Source organism: Pelecanus crispus, chromosome 25 (genome assembly GCF_030463565.1).
Source record: "Pelecanus crispus isolate bPelCri1 chromosome 25, bPelCri1.pri, whole genome shotgun sequence".
Lineage (NCBI taxonomy): Eukaryota > Metazoa > Chordata > Aves > Pelecaniformes > Pelecanidae > Pelecanus > Pelecanus crispus.
In genome coordinates this window covers 2,723,930-2,745,321 of record NC_134667.1, presented here as the reverse complement: position 1 = coordinate 2,745,321, position 21,392 = coordinate 2,723,930, and the positions used below count along the sequence as shown (strand labels likewise).

At 64.0% G+C, this 21,392-nt stretch overlaps 2 protein-coding genes across 2 annotated transcripts in view; one reads left to right on the top strand and one right to left on the bottom strand.

Moving 5' to 3' along the window:
• Positions 1 to 1,188: 1,188 nt before the first annotated feature.
• The window catches only part of LOC142595962 (scavenger receptor cysteine-rich type 1 protein M130-like), an 88,795-nt gene continuing 68,591 nt past the window's right edge, over positions 1,189 to 21,392 (top strand). Inside the window, 6 exon segments of the mRNA XM_075724831.1 lie at positions 1,189 to 1,281; positions 1,585 to 1,747; positions 2,138 to 2,223; positions 2,225 to 2,314; positions 2,347 to 2,725; positions 3,596 to 3,902. Coding sequence (XP_075580946.1) covers positions 1,189 to 1,281; positions 1,585 to 1,747; positions 2,138 to 2,223; positions 2,225 to 2,314; positions 2,347 to 2,725; positions 3,596 to 3,902 — 1,118 coding nt within the window.
• LOC142595927 (antigen WC1.1-like) lies at positions 11,378 to 19,868 on the bottom strand. Its single transcript, XM_075724800.1, has 14 exons — positions 19,538 to 19,868; positions 18,163 to 18,498; positions 17,736 to 18,050; positions 16,494 to 16,820; positions 16,094 to 16,408; positions 15,424 to 15,738; positions 14,877 to 14,939; positions 14,479 to 14,793; positions 14,030 to 14,065; positions 13,604 to 13,741; positions 12,756 to 12,851; positions 12,241 to 12,324; positions 11,885 to 12,037; positions 11,378 to 11,634 (listed from the first exon to the last, which is right to left on the bottom strand). The coding sequence occupies exons 1-14, from the start codon at positions 19,866 to 19,868 to the stop codon at positions 11,378 to 11,380; spliced, it is 3,081 nt and encodes a 1,026-aa protein (XP_075580915.1).

Genomic DNA, 21,392 nt, shown 5'->3' with positions numbered 1-21,392 from the left:
GGTAAGCCAGGAACAGGTCCATGGCAGGTGGAGATGCTGTGACATCACCTGTAGCTGCGTGGCGGATAGGCCAGCAGTATGCACATGGCTTGTGTACGAGCCTGTGATTTCCCTGCTGCTGGAATAGCTTTTAGGCCAAGAGCAGGCATGTGGCTTGTGTGGGTGCTTCTGATGTCATGCAGATCATATGGAGCCCCTACCCAAATGTGGCTTTTTGGAAGAAGCATCATCATCAGGAGCCCATGCACCACAGGCAGAGGTGTGACAGTGTAAGCCATGAGCACAGAGCAGTGGCAGCAGGAGGGGGTGAGGTCACGTCACCGATGGCACCCGTGGCCGTGGGGCTGGGTGCAGAGCGGCCGTGTGCATGAGAGGGGCACGACGGGGGACGGGAGCTGCCTGGCCCCGTGGCTGCCAGGCCGAAGGAGCAGCCCCTGCAGCCCTGGCTGGAGCAGTGGGGCTGGGGGTGGCTCGGGGGCACGGCAGGGATGTGCCTGGGCACGGTGCCAGGAGGAAACCACAGACTTCCTGCACGGGCGCTGCCAGGGGAGCGCGGCGAGCGCTGCGAGGCCACGTGGGCTGTGGTTTGTGCACCTGCAGGCTCCAGGTCCCGATCCACCCGCGGGGAATAACGGCACCGCAGTGACACGCTGAGAGCCAGGGACATGTCTGAGCCTCGGGGCTGCGTGTCTGCTGCCAGGGCAGGGCCATGTCCCAGCTCCGGCTCCTGCGAGGGACCCACCGTGGGTCTCTCCAGGGAGGGAGGCGTGAGCCAGCACTGCTGGCATGGAGCTCTTCCCCTGGCCAAGGCTTTTTCCCAGCTGCTGCTGCCAGCACAGCAGGGGCTGTGGCAGGGGAAGGGGCTGTTCCCTTCCCATCCTGACACAGGTCGCGCGGCAGTCCCAGCCCTGTGCTTCCCATGTCTCGGGGGCGTCGGGACACTCACGCCTTGGGCTCTTGGATGAGCCCAGTGCAGGAGATGCTCAGTGCTCCCTGTCCCCACAGCAGGCTGCAAGGGGTGACAGACTCCTTTCCCCTCCACGCTCAGCTCGTCCTGTGACGATCCCCCACCGCAGTGACCCTGACGCCTGCAGTGGGACAGAGATGTCCCTCATATATGGTCATGAACGGCGCTGGAGAAGTTCATTGGAGGACTGGTCTGTGTCGGAGGGGAGATAGCTGCCGCTCATGTCTAAAAAGGTGCTGCTGCTTCGCTTGGCTCCTCCTGCAGCTGGGTCGGCATCTGCAGAGATATATCAGCCTGCCATCGTCGTTGTCCCCGTGAGTTGCCCGGAGCCGTGGCAGGGAGCGGGGCGCAGCAGGGCTGTGCCAGCGGGGCAGCAGGCTCAGGATGGGGATGGAGGGACTCCTGTCCCCTCGGGTGCTGTGCCTGCTCCTCTGGGTGCAGCTGTGCAGGGGTAAGTGCTGGCTCCCTTGTCTCACCGCCCAGGGCCAGTGGGTAGCGGCGGGGTATCAGGATCCCTTTGGGGCTGGGGTTGCTTTCCCGGCAACACTGGGACAAGGGTCAGAAGGTGCTCACGTCCATGGACCTTCTGCCTTTCCCTGTGCCTCTCTGTCTTTAAGGCAGCCCGTGCCTGGCTGCATTTAGAGACATCCCCCATCCTGGGGTACCCTTTTGGGCTCCTTGTTCCCCGGGCTGTGCCCCTGGGGCCAGCAGTGGCCCAGGGGGTGACGGCAGCACTCAGGGATCCCCAGGGCACAGCCAATCTGCGGGGTGCCCCGCAAGGTTTGTGTGCTGCTCCCTGCCCCCGGGTGCAGGGGAGCCCCGACCCCAGGAAGGCAGTTTGTGTCCCCCAGAGAGAAGGGGAGCGGGCTGTCTGCACTCGCAGGCTGCAGAAAATTTTCCTTCCTGGGGGCCCCGGCCAAGCACAGGGGCTGGGCTGATGCCAGGGGCGAGGAGGGGACATGGGTTGGGGGGATCCTTGGGATTGTGTCGGTGCTCCCTGAGGACACAGAAAGCCCTGGGGGTGGTGTGGGCTTGGGTGGTGCCAGGGAAGGTGGTGCCGGGGAAGCTGCGGGCGTGGGGGCATGGGGCTGTGCAGGGTGTGCTTGGCTGGGGAGGAGACAGTGCCCTGTGCAGGGCCTGGGGGCACGGTGTGTGGGTGGGCACGGGCAGGGGCCGTTGGCGTGGGAAGAGGTGCCAAGGGCTGTGGGGTGGTGAATCGCCCAGCAGGGCTGGAGTTGGGCACCCCAGCCCTGCACAGACCGTGGGGACAGGAGGGACCCCAAAACTGCTGCAGGGACAGCCTGGAGGGGAAGGGGCTCCCACCCTGGTGCCTGTGACTCGGCCTGGGCAGGGGTGACCCTTAGACCTGCAGTCTGGAGCTCGGCACTCTCCTGACCGGTCCCATGTTGCTGTTTGAAGGGGCTGCAGAGCTGAGGCTGGAGGATGGCGGCGGGCGCTGTGCTGGGCGAGTGGAGGTGAAACACCAGGGCCAGTGGGGAACCGTGTGTGGTTACGGCTGGGACACGAAGGATGCTGCAGTGGTTTGTAAGCAGCTGGGCTGTGGGTCTGCTGTCACAGCTCCTAAATACGGGCACTTCGGGCCAGGATCTGGCCCCATTTGGATGGATGATGTTAACTGTCATGGAACTGAGTCTGCCCTGTCTGACTGTACACACCCTGGATGGGGACAAAACAGCTGTAATCACTATGCTGAACACGACTGTAAGCACAATGAGGATGTTGGAGTGACGTGTTCAGGTAAGGGGCCAGCCTGTTCCCCACCTTTGGGACCGGGACAGGGGAAGGGACCTGGCTGTGCCCTCAGGGAGCAACAAGTGGGCACTGGAGCAGGGCTCGGTGTGGCTGGTGACACTGCCGAGCTGGGACTGTCATTGCTGCTGTCCCTGGTCCCTGAGGAAAGAGCAAGGGGAGCCCACCCTGTGTGTCCACAGCCCCGGGGAAGGGCATGAGATGGCAAGGGACTTTTGGGTTGTGCCTGCTGGCAGAGAGGAGTCCCTCAGCCTCAGCAAAAGGGATGTTCAGAGGGGAGGAGCGCTGGCCTTGGGCAGAGGAGCAGGGTGGCCCGTGGCACCTCATTCCTCTCCCAGGGTCCCCCCATGAGTTCCAGCCCATGGGGATACGGCCCCAGGCAGGCAGGGCCAAGCTGCTGCCCAGCCTTTCCTGCCTGCCCCAGCCCGCGGCTGCCCTGTGCCACAGGGGCTTTGCCAGCACTTGCACTGTCCTCAGTGCCTGTGCTTGCACCGGGAGCTCGTGTCAGCCCAGGGCTGCTCCTCTGCCCGCTCTCCTGCCCTCTGCCTGGCCCTTGGTGGGGATGTGCGTGCCTGGCACTGCACTCTGGCCCTGGCTGAGGACCCCCTCCCTGGGCAGGTGCCAGAGTGGGGAGCTGGCACAGACACCGGCTGCGGACAGCAGCCAACCCACAAGTGCTGTGATGATGCCTGAGGAGCGGCAGGGGGGCCCTGGTGTGTTTGTGCCATCGGCACCCCCTGGCAGCGGTGGGGTGGTTGCGGTCTCTCTGCCTGTGGCCACCTTGCAGAGCAGCTGGGATGTAGGCACGTAACTGCCAGAGGGCTCTGGGAGAGCTTGAGGGGTCTTTGGTTGCTCCAGGATTTGTCCAGCTGGTCGGAGGGGACAGTCCCTGCTCAGGACGTGTGGAGGTCCATGACGGGAACCAGTGGAAGACTGTCTGTGACTCCGACTTTGGTCCCAAAGCTGCCGAGGTGGTCTGCAGGGAGCTCCAGTGTGGCACAGCCCTGTCCGTGCCTGGGGCAGCTCGCTTTGGAGAAGGTGTGGGTCCCATGTGGGACAGAGAGCTGCAGTGTGCCGGGAATGAATCCTTCCTCATGTTCTGCCCCAGGGGATCCCGCAGGGACCAGCCTTGCACCCATGCCAATGCTGTCGGTGTCACCTGCACACGTAAGGACTCAGGGTGGGGTGTTACATATCCGGGGGTGTGCTGGGGACAGGGGAGCAGGGCAGGGACCGTGCCGTGCTGGGTGCGCACTCTGTCATCGTTCTCTGTCCCCAGAGTACACAGGGTTCCGGCTGGTGAACGGCAGCACGGCGTGTGAGGGGAGAGTGGAGGTGCAGGTGCTGGGCACCTGGGGCACCCTCTGTGCCTCCCGCTGGGATCTCTTGGACACCCACGTTCTCTGTCGTCACCTCGACTGCGGGTTTGCTGAGTCCATTCCCAGAGGAGGGCATTTTGGGAGTGGAACCGGACCTGTGTGGAGAGACTCATTCCACTGTGAGGGGACTGAAGCCCACCTGGGACAGTGCCCAGTGACTGCCCTGGGGGCCTCACCGTGCTCCCCCGAGAACCACGCTGCTGTCATTTGCTCAGGTGAGTGCTGGGAAAAGGTGCCATGGCCACCCAAAGCAGGGGAGCCCGTGGCAGCACCAGCTGCATTTCTCCCTTGAGAAACCCTGCCTGCACCAGGAGCAACCTGGAGGGCTTTGCCTGCTCTCACCGACGGCTCTGATGTGGGAGAGCTGAAGAGTGAACGAGGTCAGGCATCTCTGCCCCCCAGGGCAGTGGCTCAGGCCCTGCGGCCAGCGCCAGGCGCGGGGTCCTCTGCTCTGCTGCTGCAGGACAGGCCCAGGATAGGGCTGTGGGGCTCAGCTCCATCCCTCTGGCTGCAGACAGCCCAGTCCCAGCCCCACAGAGACCCCCCCTCAGAGCCCAATCCCACGCCCGTGGGGGCTGCCCAGGTGCCCCCAGCAGCAGACCTGGGGGGTGAGGTGCAGAGTGGGGCTGGGCTTTGCCCTTGCTCCTGGTGCTTCTGGTCAGCACAAGACCCAACCTTGTGCTGTTTGCTCAGAAAGGCCCCCCGTGCTCTGCTCCCTGCCAGGGACGCAGGCGCCCAGACCCCAAACCCAGGGATGCAGAGGGGCACAGACGTGCGGGCTCTGCCTGCTGTCTCAGCAGCGCCGGTGTCAGCGCTGAGGTTGGGCAAGGCTTGGCCAGCACTGCCTGTGCCCGGGTCCCTGCAGCGGCTGCTGCTCCCTCCTGCGGGAGCTGCCCCATCGGCCTCAGCAGAGACGTGTTGGGTGGCTCTGCCCCACCAAGAGCAAAGACAGCGTCTTGCTCAGGGCCTGGGAAAGCAATCCTGTGGAAACGTGCTCCTGAAGCTGAGCGCAGAGGGCTGGGGCAGGCGGGTGAGCTGCAGGGTGCTGTGCGGGTTGCAGAGCCTGGGGAGGTGCTGCAGGTTTGTGGGCTCTGTGGTGCTGCCGAGGGCTGGGGCACGGCTGCTGTCCCCAGGCCCCGCTGGCTCCACGGCCCTGCGGCTGGTGGGTGGAGGGAGCCGGTGCGACGGACGAGTGGAGATCTTGCAGCGCGGGACGTGGGGCCGAGTCCTGGATGACGAGTGGGACGTGCGGGAGGCCAGCGTGGTGTGCCGTCAGCTGAGGTGCAGAGAGGCAGAAAAAGCCTACAACCCCGCGAAGCCTCAGAGAGGGACGGGTCCCGTGGGGCTGCGAGGGGTGCGGTGCGCAGGGCACGAGGCCGAGCTGAGCCTCTGCAACACCTCCCTGCCCGAGAGCGCAGCGGCGGCAGGGATTGCGGAGGACGTGGGCGTCGTGTGCGCGGGTGAGTGGCACTGCACGGGCCCCCCGGGCTCTGGGCTGGGTGGGCAGCAGCCCCTGAGGGCAGCTGGGGTTTCTTCCTGCTGCAGGGAGCCGGCAGGTGCGGCTGGTGAAGGGGCCCGGGCGCTGCGCTGGGAGAGTGGAGATCTACTACCAGGGCAGCTGGGGGACCGTCTGCGACGATGGCTGGGACCTGTCTGATGCCGCCATCGTTTGCCAGCAGCTGGGCTGCGGCGGGGCGGTGGAGGCGGTCGGCTCCGCTCGCTTCGGGGAAGGCTCCGGTCAGATCTGGCTGGATGGCGTGAACTGCTCCGGGGCCGAAGCTGCTCTCTGGGACTGCCCGGCAGGGTCCTGGGGGCAGCACGACTGCGCGCACAAAGAGGACGCAGGAGTCGTCTGCTCAGGTCTGTGCCGGGAGCTGTGGTGGGAGCCCAGCGCCCGGGGAGGCCGGGACGAGGGGAGAGCCGGCAACGGCCCAGGCTGTGCCTGGCTGCCTCGGAGCCCCTGCCCGAGCCTGTCCTGGGGACACCCCTGCACGAAGCCCCTCGGTCCCACGGGGGGTCCCTTGTCAGCTGAGCTGTGCCCAGGGCTTAGCGGGGAGGGCATGGGTGTCTCTCCGTCAGGGACTTCTCTTGGCCCCTGGCAAAAGGGTGACTTGCTGGCCGTGCCCCTGCCTGGCCAGGGCCTGCGGGGGGAAGAGGCTTCTCTGCTCCCACAGCCCCACACCAGCCTGTGCCCCTCTGGGGCCTTTCCTCCCAGATTTCATGGCCCTGAGGCTGGGGAACGGCAGCAACTGCTCCGGGCGCCTGCAGGTTTTCTACAATGGCACATGGGGGAGCGTTTGCTCCAACTCAATGACTCTCCAAACGGTGTCGCTGGCATGCAAGGAGCTGGGCTGCGGGGACGCGGGGACCCTGGAAACACGCCTGCCCTCTGGTAGGGTGTCTGGCCACGCCTGGCTGGATCGCGTGGAGTGTGGGGAGAGAAACAGCTCCTTCTGGCAGTGTCCCTCTGCTCCCTGGGACCCACGGTCGTGCGATGACCTGCGAGAGGAGACCCACATCACCTGCAGTGGTAATTCTGAGCTTCCTGGGCACCAGCATCGCCCCAGCTCCTGCTCCCTGCCGGGCACAGTCAAGCGCAGAGACAGGGCCCACGGGGGCTTTTACTGTACGTGCCAGACCCTGCTGCTTCTGGTGGCACAAATGGCACTTCAGCTCTCAGAGCCCACACTCACAGTGCTAAGGCATGGGGCTGGCAACAGCAGTTTGAGGGGTTTGGGGCTCTTGACAGCTCCCCTCATCTCACCTGGGGAGTGCTCTTGGATGTCAGAAACCCTCAGCATTGCTGCTGCTCTGAGGGAGAACAGAGTGAGTCCTGCAAAGCAAGAGGATTGCCTGTGGCTTAGAGCAGGGTGAGGGGAGTTGATCTGTCCCTCCATCTTGTTCCCATCTACTCTGGAATGACACCATTCTCAGATGGAGGGTGATCACACTCCCGTGTTACCCTGAAAAGTCACCAGACAAGGCTGGGGGCAGACGGATCAACCACAGATCACTCAATATCTCTCCCTTTCTCAAGGTCTCCTCACCCCGCTTCTAGGCACGGACATGCATGGCTCATGTCACCAACCCCACAGCATTTCCTTGGTCGTAGCATCTCTGCGCTTCTCTGTGGGACTTTCAGATAACACAAAGGTGCTATGGGAGAGCTTGGAAGGACACCTCAAGGAGACAGCCAAGTGTCCTAGCAATGGCATCTGATTAACAAAAAGCCAGCTCATTCCCCAGCTCCACAGGCTGCCTTCCCCACAGCCCCACAGGTGAAAGCTGGGGCACTTCATTTCCATGGACACACCTGCATGGGAGCACCCACATGATCAGTGTGTGACTCTGCAGCTGAAACTCCCATCCCCAGAGAGCCTGACAGCAAGAGCAAGATAGCAGGAACAATAGCACAGGTAGGTGGAGAAAAAGGAAAAGTACCCTGGGGTGCTGGCTGAGAGAGGCAAGCAGAGAGGCAGCTGCGCACCCAGGAAAGCATCACCTTTACCCAGCTGGGCCACCTCCCCGACATTGCTGGGCAGCTGCTCTCAGCCCCTGTGCTCTGCAGAGGGAAGTGGACGCGTGGCTGGAGAGCTGCCCCACGGCTCTGCTGGAGCTCTGCCTGCTGAGGAGGTGGTTCATGCCTTGGAGCCCACGGCCCTGAGGGCAGAGGCTTTGCTGGCTGGGACAGGAGGCAAGGGGGCTTGCTCAGAGGAAGGCATCTCTACTGGGAGGGGAGATACACAGCTTTCTGATTCCTCCCTCCCACAAGATTTCTGGGTTTACTTTCTTCCCATTCCCTGGTCACATCCTTGCTGCCTGGAGATTTTCCTCCTAGGGGGTGTTTCCCTGCCCCATGGCTTTTTCCCATCAGCACTCACTGGCCCCATCCCAGCCTCTGTGCACTCACCTTGGCCCTGCAGCAACCTGCCTGTTGGCAGGGCACTGCCTGGGTGCATGTTCTTGTTTGCAGGTGGAAAAGGGCAGGCCAGAACAACCCTGATGAATCCAGCAAAGGTGATGCAGGGGCTGTCCATAGGAAGAGAAGTGGCTGAAGGTGCTTTAGGAGGCTCCTAGCAGACTCACTGATCACTCAAAGTCACAGTTCAGGAGTCTCAGTGACTTGTTCAAACTTGAGAGCTCCTTTTCCATTTCCCCCCTGCCATCACCCAAGAGTAGGAAATTGAAAAGTCATACTTGGGAAATCTCCTTGTCTTTATATGAATCGCTGCCGTGTCCTTCCCCTTGAAGCATCACCCAATGTCCTGGGGTGCTCTGGAGCTGTGAACAGCTCTGACTCTACTAACAGAGAAGGGCTTGTGGGAGATGTCGTGGTGGGAGGCTGTCTTGGGCTTAGAGACCACAATATGATAGAGTTCTCGATTCTGGGCAATGCCAAGAGGAGGGGCAGCAAAACTGTTACCATGGACTTGCGGAGGGCAGACTTTGGCCTGTTCAGGACGCTGGTTGGGAAAGTCCCTTGGGAGGCAGTCCTGAAGGGCAAAGGGGTCCAGGAAGGCTGGGCCTTCTTCAAGAAGGAAGCCTTAAGGGCGCAGGAGCGGGCTGTCCCTGTGTGCCGTAAGACGAACCGGCGGGGAAAACGACCGGCCTGGCTGAATAGGGAGCTTTTGCGGGGACTCAGGGAAAAAGGGAGAGTCTACCGCCTTTGGAAGAAGGGGCGGGCAACTCAGGAGGAGTACAGGGATCTTGTACAGTACAGTACAGGGTCCTGCAGGGAGGGAATTAGAAAAGCAAAAGCCCAGCAAGAACACAATCTGGCCAATGCTGTAAAAGATAATAAAAAATGCTTTTATAAGTACTTCAGCAATAAGAGGAGAGCCAAGGAGGATCTCCATCCCTGTCCCCGTGTGCCATAAGACGAACCGTATTGAAATGAGCCTAAAGTGGATTTGGTGCTGAGTCCCTGAACCTTTGATTCTGACAGGAGACTGCAAAAACTCCTCAAGAAGGTAAAGCCAGAAGCAACTGCTGAAGTTTCTTGAAGTATTAACAGGTCTCACTGAGGGCCATTACCAACACAGCTTTCCCATGGACTCGTTAGAGCAGAAAATTGGAGACAGTGATGGCAGGAAGGCAAAGACAAAGTGCAGGTGAGTGATGCTGAGAAAAGCCTTGATGTGTTTCATCAGGGCAAACACCAAGCCCTGACCCCCAGCCCCTCGCAAGAGAGATCCTGTCCCTCAAGCGTGGCTCCGGGCTCTTCCTGGGGTGGTGGGATGTGGGGTGGGCAATGTCAGCTGAAGGACGGTGGTACAACACCTCCTGGCATCTCCGGGGTGTGCAAGGAGGCAACAAGTCTCTAGTGTCATGAGGACAAGGTGTGTCCTCATAGGCCTCGGTGACAGAGACAAGTGCCATAGCCAAGGGGACTGAGATCTCCGTCCTGCTAAGCTTTTCTGCCTGGCCAGTGTCCTCGGCCATCTCCACCTCAGGCTGTCCTACGCTGCCCCATGCCTCATTGGTTTCCCTGCAGGCTGCAGACACCCATCTCATTTCCCACCTTGCCCTCACCCTGTCATGTCCCTCCCTGTACTGATGTCTCTTCCCTGTCCTGGTTTAGGCTGGGATAGAGTGACTTTTCTTCCTAGGGGCTGGCATAGTGCAGTATTTTGGATTTATGATGAAAATAACATTGATGACACTGATGGTTTAGTTGTTGCTAAGTAGTGCTCACACTCGTCAAGGACTTTTCAGCTTCTCATGCCCTGCCAGCGAGAAGCTGGGAGGGGGCACAGCCAGGAGAGTTGACCCCAACTGGCCAGAGGGCTATTCCATACCATATGACGTCATGCTCAGTATAGAAACTGGGGGGAGTTGGGCAGGAGGCAGCGATCGCTGCGCGGGGACTGGCTGGGCATTGGTCAGTGGGCGGTGAGCAATTGCATCGTGTATCATTTCCTTTGTATATTATTATTAATATTATTATTATTACTACTACTACTATTTTACTTTATTTTCTTTCAATTATTACAGTGTTCTTAACCCACAAGTTTACTCAGTTTTAGTCTTCCGCTTCTCTCCCCCATCCCACCGGGGCAGGGGACGAGGGTGAGCGAGCGGCTGTGTGGTGCTTAGTTGCTGGCTGGGGTGACAGCACGACAGGGAGGGACACAAAATACCCTCTGCCATGGAAATGTGCCCACGTTAGCACCCTCCCAGCCAGGCCCTTCTCCAGGCCAGGGGCTGGATGACGGCTCTGGCTTCCAGTCCACGTCTCATGGGGATCCCTTCTCCCTCCCCCTGGCCTCTCCCTCCTCTGCCTCCCCCAGCGCTGAGGGAAAGGTCCCCCCACGCCCCCTGCTCCCACCCCTCCTGCACCTGCACACAGGCACTGCCCCAGCACAAACCCACACTGAGCCCCGTGGCCAGGCAGCAGGAGGGCAGGGGTTGGGGCTGAGGCGCAGCAGGAGGAGGGGCTGCCAGGGCTGCCATGGGGCCTTCCAGCCCCTGCCCAGGACGGAGGCAGCTGTGGGGCTGTGAGGGGAGTGCTGGGCTCTGCCAGGGCCCAAGGCAGCAAGAAGAGCCCATGGAGACTGGGGTGCTGGCAGAGGCAGCCAAGGGGCAATGCCAGCCCCGTGCTCCCCAGCAAGTGGCTCTGCACCCTGTGCCAGGGCAGTGGGGAGCAGAGCTGCCTCCTAACCAGTGTGGGAGGTGATCCGCGGGATGTGATAGCCCCTGGGGCTGGCTGGGGGGTCCAGGGCACCGCAGCCACCTGTGGGCTCACTTGTGTGGGGCCACAGCCCAGGGCTCAGCCCAACACGGCAGCTCTGTCGTGGCCTGTGTGCTGTGGGACCAGCATGGCCCAGGCAGGGCCTGGGGGAAAGAGCAGCTGGGGAAGCCCGAGGTGAGGAGATGGGCGCTCCCGCTGGGGCGCATCACAGCACCTTGCAGAGAGACAGTTTTGTTGGAAACTTTTGCTGGCAGGGTGGAAACGTCTCTGTCAGCAGGAATATTGCCCAGGGACCATGGGCTCTGGCAGCCCCACAGCCTGACCCCGAGCCCGCTGCCCCCGAGATGTGCCCCTTCCCCACCACCACGTCTTTGTGCTCTGCTCCCCCCCAGTCAGCCTCAGGGAGACACCCCGACAGCGGGGCAGGCAAGCACCAGCTCTGGGCCATACCCCAAAGGCTTTTAATAGGAACAGCTGCGGAGGCACAGCGTGAAACCAGGGGAATCAAAAGAGAGGCGATGGCCGGCTGTTTCTGCTGCCCGTGGGAAGAGGGAGACGGTTCCCTGGTGCTCACGGCTCTCCCAGCTGCAAAGTCCCCTCCTCGCTCCCGGCTGCACCCAGCTGCACGGCAGGGATGGGCTCTCCTGGCGCGGGGCTCAGGGATGGCTGTGCACTCAGCTCTGCTGTCGCAGCCTTTCTGTGCTCAGGGGGATGTGCCAGAGACACCTCTTCAGCATCGTCATAGCCTGTGCTCTCTGGGGACAGGGACCAGGCATCTCCCTCAGCTGCAGGGGCCCCAGCACTTCTCTGCGAGCGCAGGTTTGCCCCTGCAAGCAGCAAGGCAGGCCATTGCACGTTGGCCCCATGGGGTGCCCCTCCTGCTCTCTGCATCACCTGCCTCCCGTCTCCTCCTCCCTCCTGACATGTCCAGCTCCCTCTGCCAGCCCCGGGCCCCCCAGGGAAAACTCCCAGGGCAGGGTCCCCCATCCCAGGATGTTGGGCTCTCCGTACGGCAGCGATTCACCCGGCACCAGGGATGGCATCCCATAAAGCGGCAGCGCCATCTTTCCCTCTCACCTCCAGGGGCATCCCTGGGCCCTGCTCCCTCCTCTGGTGCCCTGGGCATTTCCCAGGCTCCCTGCCCAGGGGCAGGATCCTCCCCAGGGGCAGAAACCTCCCTGGCATCATCATAGCCATCCGCTGGGTCACTTCCAGGCAGGACAGGGACGTCTGAAAGGAGAGGGGAGCTGGTGACACTGAGGAGATACATCTGCAGAGCAGAGGACGGGAGGATGCGCAGGGCCGTGGGGCTCAGACCCTGGTGTTGGCAGCACCCCAGGAGACTCCCCAGCTCTGTGGGGACACTCAGTGACACCGCTGTCCCTCACATGGCTGCAGGGAGGAGAGATCCACTCCTTCCCGCACCCTGTTACCTGGTGCTGAGCCCGGACCCTCCTCCTCCTTGCTGTCCGCGGGGTAGGGCTGCAGCTTGGCCAGGGACCCCTCTGAGTAGGAGCCTGGAGAGAGGCGCAGCGGCTGTTATGGGAGTGTGCTCTGCTGAGCCGGCTTGTGGTGAGTGCTGCTGGGGACGGGGGACCCACAGAGGCAGGGCTGTGTGGGGAGGAGGGCTCAGGACTCACCCTGCTCCCCTGGGACCAAGCCTGCCTCAACGGGGCTCCCAGAGCTGCCCCGGGACAGCCCCTTCCCTCAGCCCTGCGGTGCCACCCGGGGATTTATGCAGGGGCAGGCAGAGAGGGGCTGTCCCTGGCTGCGATGGGAAGAACTGCTGGGGAGGAAGCTCCTCTGCTGGGCCCAGGACCCGGCTGCTCTCCCCACACACCCCAGCGCTGCAGGGACCGTAGGCCAGGGGACTGCCGCGGGTCAGCCCTAGGTGGAGGTTTGGGGACAGAGCCCTGCCGATGTGCCCCCATGAGGGACCCACACCCACCTGAGCCGCTGAACCTCGCCTGCTTCTCCCATGCCGGGCCGTAAGCGATCTCCTCATAGACGGCGTCAGGGAAGGGCTCCCACGCTCTCCCCGAGCCTGCGGACAGCGGCAGGGCTGGCCCAGGGACAGGCAGAGAGGGGACAGGATCCCGCTCTGCTCCCCCTGCTTTGGTCCCCGGGGCCAGCAAAAGGCTCTGGCCACAGCACAGCCCCGCTGCGCTGCCTGCTCACCGCCACCCCTTCCTCAGTGAGGGCAATGTCCCCACGGAGGTGATCTGGGGCAGCGACACCCTCACAGCGTCCCCTCAGAGACAGCCCTTGTGCCCCTCTGGCCCCTGGGTCAGCTCCCCGGTGCTGAGCTTGGAGCAGCTCCCGCCTCTCCTCTCCCCCTGGAGCTGCCCCCTCTCTGCCCCAGGGATCCATAGCACGGCCCCTGCCCTGCCGCGGGGAGGTCACGGTTGCACAGAGGAACAGCCTGGGGGCCTGAAACCACAGGGATGGACCCTGCTGCCCCACGTTCCTCCTGGCATCTCCCCTGCCCCACAGACCCCTCCAGAGCTGCCCGGAGCGCTGCCAGTGTCGTGTCCTCGTCTGTGTCCCCTCTGCTCCCACCTCCCCCAGCCCAGCTCGGCCATTTCTCTCCTCGCCCCGTCCCTAACTCCCGCCGTGCCTGGACTCTCTCTACCCCTTGCTGCTGGTGGCCCATGGCCCATGGTCAGGCGGTGGATGAGGCGGCACATGGCAATGAAGGCAGCACACACGCTTATCCCCCCAGCTCTGCCTGTGCCGCTCACTGACACCTGCCAGCACCCCTGGCCTTGCCAGGAGGCATCTTTCCCCGGGACCCACCTGCGCGCCCAGCCCTGGCGCTTCGCACTTGCCCGGCCAGGAGGGCCAGGAGCAGGCAGAGAAGGGCCCCCAGGACGATGCAGATGATGACGGGCAACGACAGTCTCCCGCTGCCAGTCGGACGGTCCCGGCTGGGATCTGCATGGGCAGGAAGAGAGAAAGGGCAGCAGCAGGCCTGGGAGAGGTGGGGGCTGGCACACCCCAGTGCTGCCCCCCACTACAGCAGGGGTAGGGGACCCCAGGAGTGAGGGATGAGGAAGCTCCCAGGCTGCTGGGTAAATGAGAGCCCTCCCCAACGCCCCTCCCCACTGCTGTCCCGGTGCCTCCTCTTGGGAGTTTCACACCCCAGCAAGGAGCCCCCTCCCTGCGGCTGTGGCTCACAGCTGGCCCCGAGAAGAGCCAGCGCTGGCAGGGAGGACAGGTTACCTGCTCGCGGGGTTGGTGCTGCCGTCCTGGGTGCAGCTGCAGAGGGGAGAAAGGGATCTGGGCTGAGAGGGTGGCTGCGAGGGTACCAGGGAGCCGTGCGTGTGTGTGTGCACGCGTGCGTATATCCCTGCCACCCCCCACCCACACTGCCCCTCCTGCGAGGCTGGTCAGGGGGGCTGGGACAGAGCCCAGGGCCCTGCTCTGGCTATCGGGCAGGATGGCGCAGGCAGCCCAGGAGATGCCCCTGGGGGCTGCAGGGCCCTGCAGGCAGGAGCCGGAGGACATCCAGCCGCACAGAGGCTGCTGCCCACTTGGCACCAGGCTCCCATGCTCCACAGGCACAGCCTTGCTCTCAGCAGCTCTGCAGCCATGAGGGGACCCAGTGGGGAAAACGCCTGCCCCGGCTCCCTGCCAATAGCCCAGCGAGGGCTGCCAGCCCCGCCGCTCACCTGAGCACTGCACGGCAGCGTCCTCCTTATGCCGGCAGGCCCCGCTGTCCCCAGGCCGAGCCCAGCAGGCCTGCAGAGATGGCTCAGACCCCCGGCACTCCACCTGCTCCAGCCAGATGGGGCCCGTCCCCTCCCCAAACGCAGCCTCGTCCAGGGCAGACACTGCGGGGCCACAGCCCAGCTGCCTGCACGCCACCTCGGCATCCTGCATGTCCCAGGAGTCGTCGCACACCGTCCCCCAGGAGCCGCGATGCCAGACCTCCACCCTGCCCGAGCACCCGCTCTCGCCTCCCACGGCACGAATCTTCTCCCTGTCTGGAGAAGGCAGAGACCTCCCAGGGCACCGGGCAGCAGGCAGAGCCCTGCCAGGAGAGAGGGGCATGCAGAGGAGCAGCTACCTGTGCAGCTCGTGGAGTTTGGGCACACGGTCCCCACGGCCGGGGCTGTTTCTGGCCGTCTCCCTGCAGAAGGCAATGCTGCCGTGAAGGGGCTGCTGAAGGGGGTCGTGCAGCAGAGAGTGGGGCTGAGCTCTGCTCACGCCTCCCCGTGCCGCCTCGCTCACGGCAGCAGCTGAACCCCGCTCCTTCAGGGGACATGCACGGCACTGTGGGGGACCCTGGCTGCTCAGCCCCAAAGGGACCCTGGCTCACAGAGAAGCAGGAGGGTGTCCGTGGAGGGGACACGCCTCGCAGCCCTGGCTGGTCTCTTCTGAGACCTTGCCTGGAGACACCGCTGCCTCCCCCGGGCGCTGCTGGCAGCTGGCTGGCAACTGCTGGCGAACGAACGTGTGGGGCTCTGAGAGCTGAAGTGCCATTTGTGCCACCAGAAGCAGCAGGGTCTGGCACGTACAGTAAAAGCCCCCGTGGGCCCTGTCTCTGCGCTTGACTGTGCCCGGCAGGGAGCAGGAGCTGGGGCGATGCTGGTGCCCAGGAAGCTCAGAATTACCACTGCAGGTGATGTGGGTCTCCTCTCGCAGGTCATCGCACGACCGTGGGTCCCAGGGAGCAGAGGGACACTGCCAGAAGGAGCTGTTTCTCTCCCCACACTCCACGCGATCCAGCCAGGCGTGGCCAGACACCCTACCAGAGGGCAGGCGTGTTTCCAGGGTCCCCGCGTCCCCGCAGCCCAGCTCCTTGCATGCCAGCGACACCGTTTGGAGAGTCATTGAGTTGGAGCAAACGCTCCCCCATGTGCCATTGTAGAAAACCTGCAGGCGCCCGGAGCAGTTGCTGCCGTTCCCCAGCCTCAGGGCCATGAAATCTGGGAGGAAAGGCCCCAGAGGGGCACAGGCTGGTGTGGGGCTGTGGGAGCAGAGAAGCCTCTTCCCCCCGCAGGCCCTGGCCAGGCAGGGGCACGGCCAGCAAGTCACCCTTTTGCCAGGGGCCGAGGGAAGTCCCTGACGGAGAGACACCCATGCCCTCCCCGCTAAGCCCTGGGCACAGCTCAGCTGACAAGGGACCCCCCGTGGGACCGAGGGGCTTCGTGCAGGGGTGTCCCCAGGACAGGCTCGGGCAGGGGCTCCGAGGCAGCCAGGCACAGCCTGGGCCGTTGCCGGCTCTCCCCTCGTCCCGGCCTCCCCGGGCGCTGGGCTCCCACCACAGCTCCCGGCACAGACCTGAGCAGACGACTCCTGCGTCCTCTTTGTGCGCGCAGTCGTGCTGCCCCCAGGACCCTGCCGGGCAGTCCCAGAGAGCAGCTTCGGCCCCGGAGCAGTTCACGCCATCCAGCCAGATCTGACCGGAGCCTTCCCCGAAGCGAGCGGAGCCGACCGCCTCCACCGCCCCGCCGCAGCCCAGCTGCTGGCAAACGATGGCGGCATCAGACAGGTCCCAGCCATCGTCGCAGACGGTCCCCCAGCTGCCCTGGTAGTAGATCTCCACTCTCCCAGCGCAGCGCCCGGGCCCCTTCACCAGCCGCACCTGCCGGCTCCCTGCAGCAGGAAGAAACCCCAGCTGCCCTCAGGGGCTGCTGCCCACCCAGCCCAGAGCCCGGGGGGCCCGTGCAGTGCCACTCACCCGCGCACACGACCCCCACGTCCTCCGCAATCCCTGCCGCCGCTGCGCTCTCGGGCAGGGAGGTGTTGCAGAGGCTCAGCTCGGCCTCGTGCCCTGCGCACCGCACCCCTCGCAGCCCCACGGGACCCGTCCCTCTCTGAGGCTTCGCGGGGTTGTAGGCTTTTTCTGCCTCTCTGCACCTCAGCTGACGGCACACCACGCTGGCCTCCCGCACGTCCCACTCATCATCCAGGACTCGGCCCCACGTCCCGCGCTGCAAGATCTCCACTCGTCCGTCGCACCGGCTCCCTCCACCCACCAGCCGCAGGGCCGTGGAGCCAGCGGGGCCTGGGGACAGCAGCCGTGCCCCAGCCCTCGGCAGCACCACAGAGCCCACAGACCTGCAGCACCTCCCCAGGCTCTGCAACCCGCACAGCACCCTGCAGCTCACCCGCCTGCCCCAGCCCTCTGCGCTCAGCTTCAGGAGCACGTTTCCACAGGATTGCTTTCCCAGGCCCTGAGCAAGACGCTGTCTTTGCTCTTGGTGGGGCAGAGCCACCCAACACGTCTCTGCTGAGGCCGATGGGGCAGCTCCCGCAGGAGGGAGCAGCAGCCGCTGCAGGGACCCGGGCACAGGCAGTGCTGGCCAAGCCTTGCCCAACCTCAGCGCTGACACCGGCGCTGCTGAGACAGCAGGCAGAGCCCGCACGTCTGTGCCCCTCTGCATCCCTGGGTTTGGGGTCTGGGCGCCTGCGTCCCTGGCAGGGAGCAGAGCACGGGGGGCCTTTCTGAGCAAACAGCACAAGGTTGGGTCTTGTGCTGACCAGAAGCACCAGGAGCAAGGGCAAAGCCCAGCCCCACTCTGCACCTCACCCCCCAGGTCTGCTGCTGGGGGCACCTGGGCAGCCCCCACGGGCGTGGGATTGGGCTCTGGGGGGTCTCTGTGGGGCTGGGACTGGGCTGTCTGCAGCCAGAGGGATGGAGCTGAGCCCCACAGCCCTATCCTGGGCCTGTCCTGCAGCAGCAGAGCAGAGGACCCCGCGCCTGGCGCTGGCCGCAGGGCCTGAGCCACTGCCCTGGGGGGCAGAGATGCCTGACCTCGTTCACTCTTCAGCTCTCCCACATCAGAGCCGTCGGTGAGAGCAGGCAAAGCCCTCCAGGTTGCTCCTGGTGCAGGCAGGGTTTCTCAAGGGAGAAATGCAGCTGGTGCTGCCACGGGCTCCCCTGCTTTGGGTGGCCATGGCACCTTTTCCCAGCACTCACCTGAGCAAATGACAGCAGCGTGGTTCTCGGGGGAGCACGGTGAGGCCCCCAGGGCAGTCACTGGGCACTGTCCCAGGTGGGCTTCAGTCCCCTCACAGTGGAATGAGTCTCTCCACACAGGTCCGGTTCCACTCCCAAAATGCCCTCCTCTGGGAATGGACTCAGCAAACCCACAGTCGAGGTGACGACAGAGAACGTGGGCGTCCAAGAGATCCCAGCGGGAGGCACAGAGGGTACCCCAGGTGCCCAGCACCTGCACCTCCACTCGCCCCTCACACGCCGTGCTGCCGTTCACCAGCCGGAACCCTGTGTACTCTGGGGACAGAGAACGATGACAGAGTGCGCACCCAGCACGGCACGGTCCCTGCCCTGCTCCCCTGTCCCCAGCACACCCCCGGATATGTAACACCCCACCCTGAGTCCTTACGTGTGCAGGTGACACCGACAGCATTGGCATGGGTGCAAGGCTGGTCCCTGCGGGATCCCCTGGGGCAGGAGATGAGAAGGGATTCGTTCCCGGCACACTGCAGCTCTCTGTCCCACATGGGACCCACACCTTCTCCAAAGCGAGCTGCCCCAGGCACGGACAGGGCTGTGCCACACTGGAGCTCCCTGCAGACCACCTTGGCAGCTTTGGGACCAAAGTCGGAGTCACAGACAGTCTTCCACTGGTTCCCGTCACGGACCTCCACACGTCCTGAGCAGGGGCTGTCCCCTCCGACCAGCTGGACAAATCCTGGAGCAACCAAAGACCCCTCAAGCTCTCCCAGAGCCCTCTGGCAGTTACGTGCCTACATCCCAGCTGCTCTGCAAGGTGGCCACAGGCAGAGAGACCGCAACCACCCCACCACTGCCAGTGGGTGCCCATGGCACAAACACACCAGGGCCCCCCTGCCGCTCCTCAGGCATCATCACAGCACTTGTGGGTTGGCTGCTGTCCGCAGCCGGTGTCTGTGCCAGCTCCCCACTCTGGCACCTGCCCAGGGAGGGGGTCCTCAGCCAGGGCCAGAGTGCAGTGCCAGGCACGCACATCCCCACCAAGGGCCAGGCAGAGGGCAGGGGAGCGGGCAGAGGAGCAGCCCTGGGCTGACACGAGCTCCCGGTGCAAGCACAGGCACTGAGGACAGTGCAAGTGCTGGCAAAGCCCCTGTGGCACAGGGCAGCCGCGGGCTGGGGCAGGCAGGAAAGGCTGGGCAGCAGCTTGGCCCTGCCTGCCTGGGGCCGTATCCCCATGGGCTGGAACTCATGGGGGGACCCTGGGAGAGGAATGAGGTGCCACGGGCCACCCTGCTCCTCTGCCCAAGGCCAGCGCTCCTCCCCTCTGAACATCCCTTTTGCTGAGGCTGAGGGACTCCTCTCTGCCAGCAGGCACAACCCAAAAGTCCCTTGCCATCTCATGCCCTTCCCCGGGGCTGTGGGTGGCCACGTGAGCAGCTCCCAGTGCCTCTGGCATGGGGAAACCTGGCCCTCGGCAATGCCAGACAGGTCCTGGCTGAATGGGAGGAGAAAGATGGGAACCAGCAGCCATCCCGGGGCAGGGAGAGGGATTAATCTCCCAGCCCCAGGCCCCCACTGAGGGTGGGCTGAGCCACCTTGGGGCCTGGCAGTGGCTGGACACACAGGGTGGGCTCCCCTTGCTCTGTCCTCAGGGACCAGGGACAGCAGCAATGACAGTCCCAGCTCGGCAGTGTCACCAGCCACACCGAGCCCTGCTCTGGTGCCCACTTGTTGCTCCCTGAGGGCACAGCCAGGTCCCTTCCCCTGTCCCGGTCCCAAAGGTGGGGAACAGGCTGGCCCCTTACCTGAACACGTCACTCCAGCATCCTCATCATGATCACAGTCTTCTTCTCCCCATCCAGGGTGTGTACAGTCAGACAGGGCAGACTCATTGCCACGACAATCAACTTCATCCATCCATATGGGGCCAGATCCTGGCCCGAAGTGCCCGTATTTAGGAGCTGTGACAGCAGACCCACAGCCCAGCTGCTTACAAACCACTGCAGCATCCTTCATGTCCCAGTCGTCACCACACACGGTTCCCCACTGGCCCTGGTGTTTCACCTCCACTCGCCCAGCACAGCGCCCGCCGCCATCCTCCAGCCTCAGCTCTGCAGCCCCTTCAAACAGCAACATGGGACCGGTCAGGAGAGTGCCGAGCTCCAGACTGCAGGTCTAAGGGTCACCCCTGCCCAGGCCGAGTCACAGGCACCAGGGTGGGAGCCCCTTCCCCTCCAGGCTGTCCCTGCAGCAGTTTTGGGGTCCCTCCTGTCCCCATGGTCTGTGCAGGGCTAGGGTGCCCAACTCCAGCCCTGCGGGGCTATTCACCACCCCACAGCCCTTGGCACCTCTTCCCACGCGAACAGCCCCTGCCCGTGCCCACCCACACACCGTGCCCCCAGGCCCTGCACAGGGCACCGTCTCCTCCCCAGCCAAGCACACCCTGCACAGCCCCATGCCCCCACGCCCGCAGCTTCCCCGGCACCACCTTCCCTGGCACCACCCAAACCCACACCACCCCCAGGGCTTTCTGTGTCCTCAGGGAACACCGACACAATCCCAAGGATCCCCCCAACCCATGTCCCCTCCTCGCCCCTGGCATCAGCCCAGCCCCTGTGCTTGGCCAGGGCCCCCAGGAAGGAAAATTTTCTGCAGCCTGCGAGTGCAGACAGCCCGCTCCCCTTCTCTCTGGGGGACACAAACTGCCTTCCTGGGGTCGGGGCTCCCCTGCACCCGGGGGCAGGGAGCAGCACACAAACCTTGCGGGGCACCCCGCAGATTGGCTGTGCCCTGGGGATCCCTGAGTGCTGCCGTCACCCCCTGGGCCACTGCTGGCCCCAGGGGCACAGCCCGGGGAACAAGGAGCCCAAAAGGGTACCCCAGGATGGGGGATGTCTCTAAATGCAGCCAGGCACGGGCTGCCTTAAAGACAGAGAGGCACAGGGAAAGGCAGAAGGTCCATGGACGTGAGCACCTTCTGACCCTTGTCCCAGTGTTGCCGGGAAAGCAACCCCAGCCCCAAAGGGATCCTGATACCCCGCCGCTACCCACTGGCCCTGGGCGGTGAGACAAGGGAGCCAGCACTTACCCCTGCACAGCTGCACCCAGAGGAGCAGGCACAGCACCCGAGGGGACAGGAGTCCCTCCATCCCCATCCTGAGCCTGCTGCCCCGCTGGCACAGCCCTGCTGCGCCCCGCTCCCTGCCACGGCTCCGGGCAACTCACGGGGACAACGACGATGGCAGGCTGATATATCTCTGCAGATGCCGACCCAGCTGCAGGAGGAGCCAAGCGAAGCAGCAGCACCTTTTTAGACATGAGCGGCAGCTATCTCCCCTCCGACACAGACCAGTCCTCCAATGAACTTCTCCAGCGCCGTTCATGACCATATATGAGGGACATCTCTGTCCCACTGCGGGCGTCAGGGTCACTGCGGTGGGGGATCGTCACAGGACGAGCTGAGCGTGGAGGGGAAAGGAGTCTGTCACCCCTTGCAGCCTGCTGTGGGGACAGGGAGCACTGAGCATCTCCTGCACTGGGCTCATCCAAGAGCCCAAGGCGTGAGTGTCCCGACGCCCCCGAGACATGGGAAGCACAGGGCTGGGACTGCCGCGCGACCTGTGTCAGGATGGGAAGGGAACAGCCCCTTCCCCTGCCACA

Coding starts and splice junctions, on each gene's coding strand:
- LOC142595927 (XM_075724800.1), bottom strand. CDS start 19,868: ATGTTGCTGTTTGAAGGGGCTGCAGAGCTGAGGCTGGAGGATGGCGGC. Junction 16,409..16,493: donor CGTGGGGGTCGTGTGCGCGG/GTGAGTGGCACT, acceptor TTCCTGCTGCAG/GGAGCCGGCAGGTGCGGCTG. Junction 13,742..14,029: donor AGCACCAACCCCGCGAGCAG/GTAACCTGTCCT, acceptor CTGCCCATGCAG/ATCCCAGCCGGGACCGTCCG.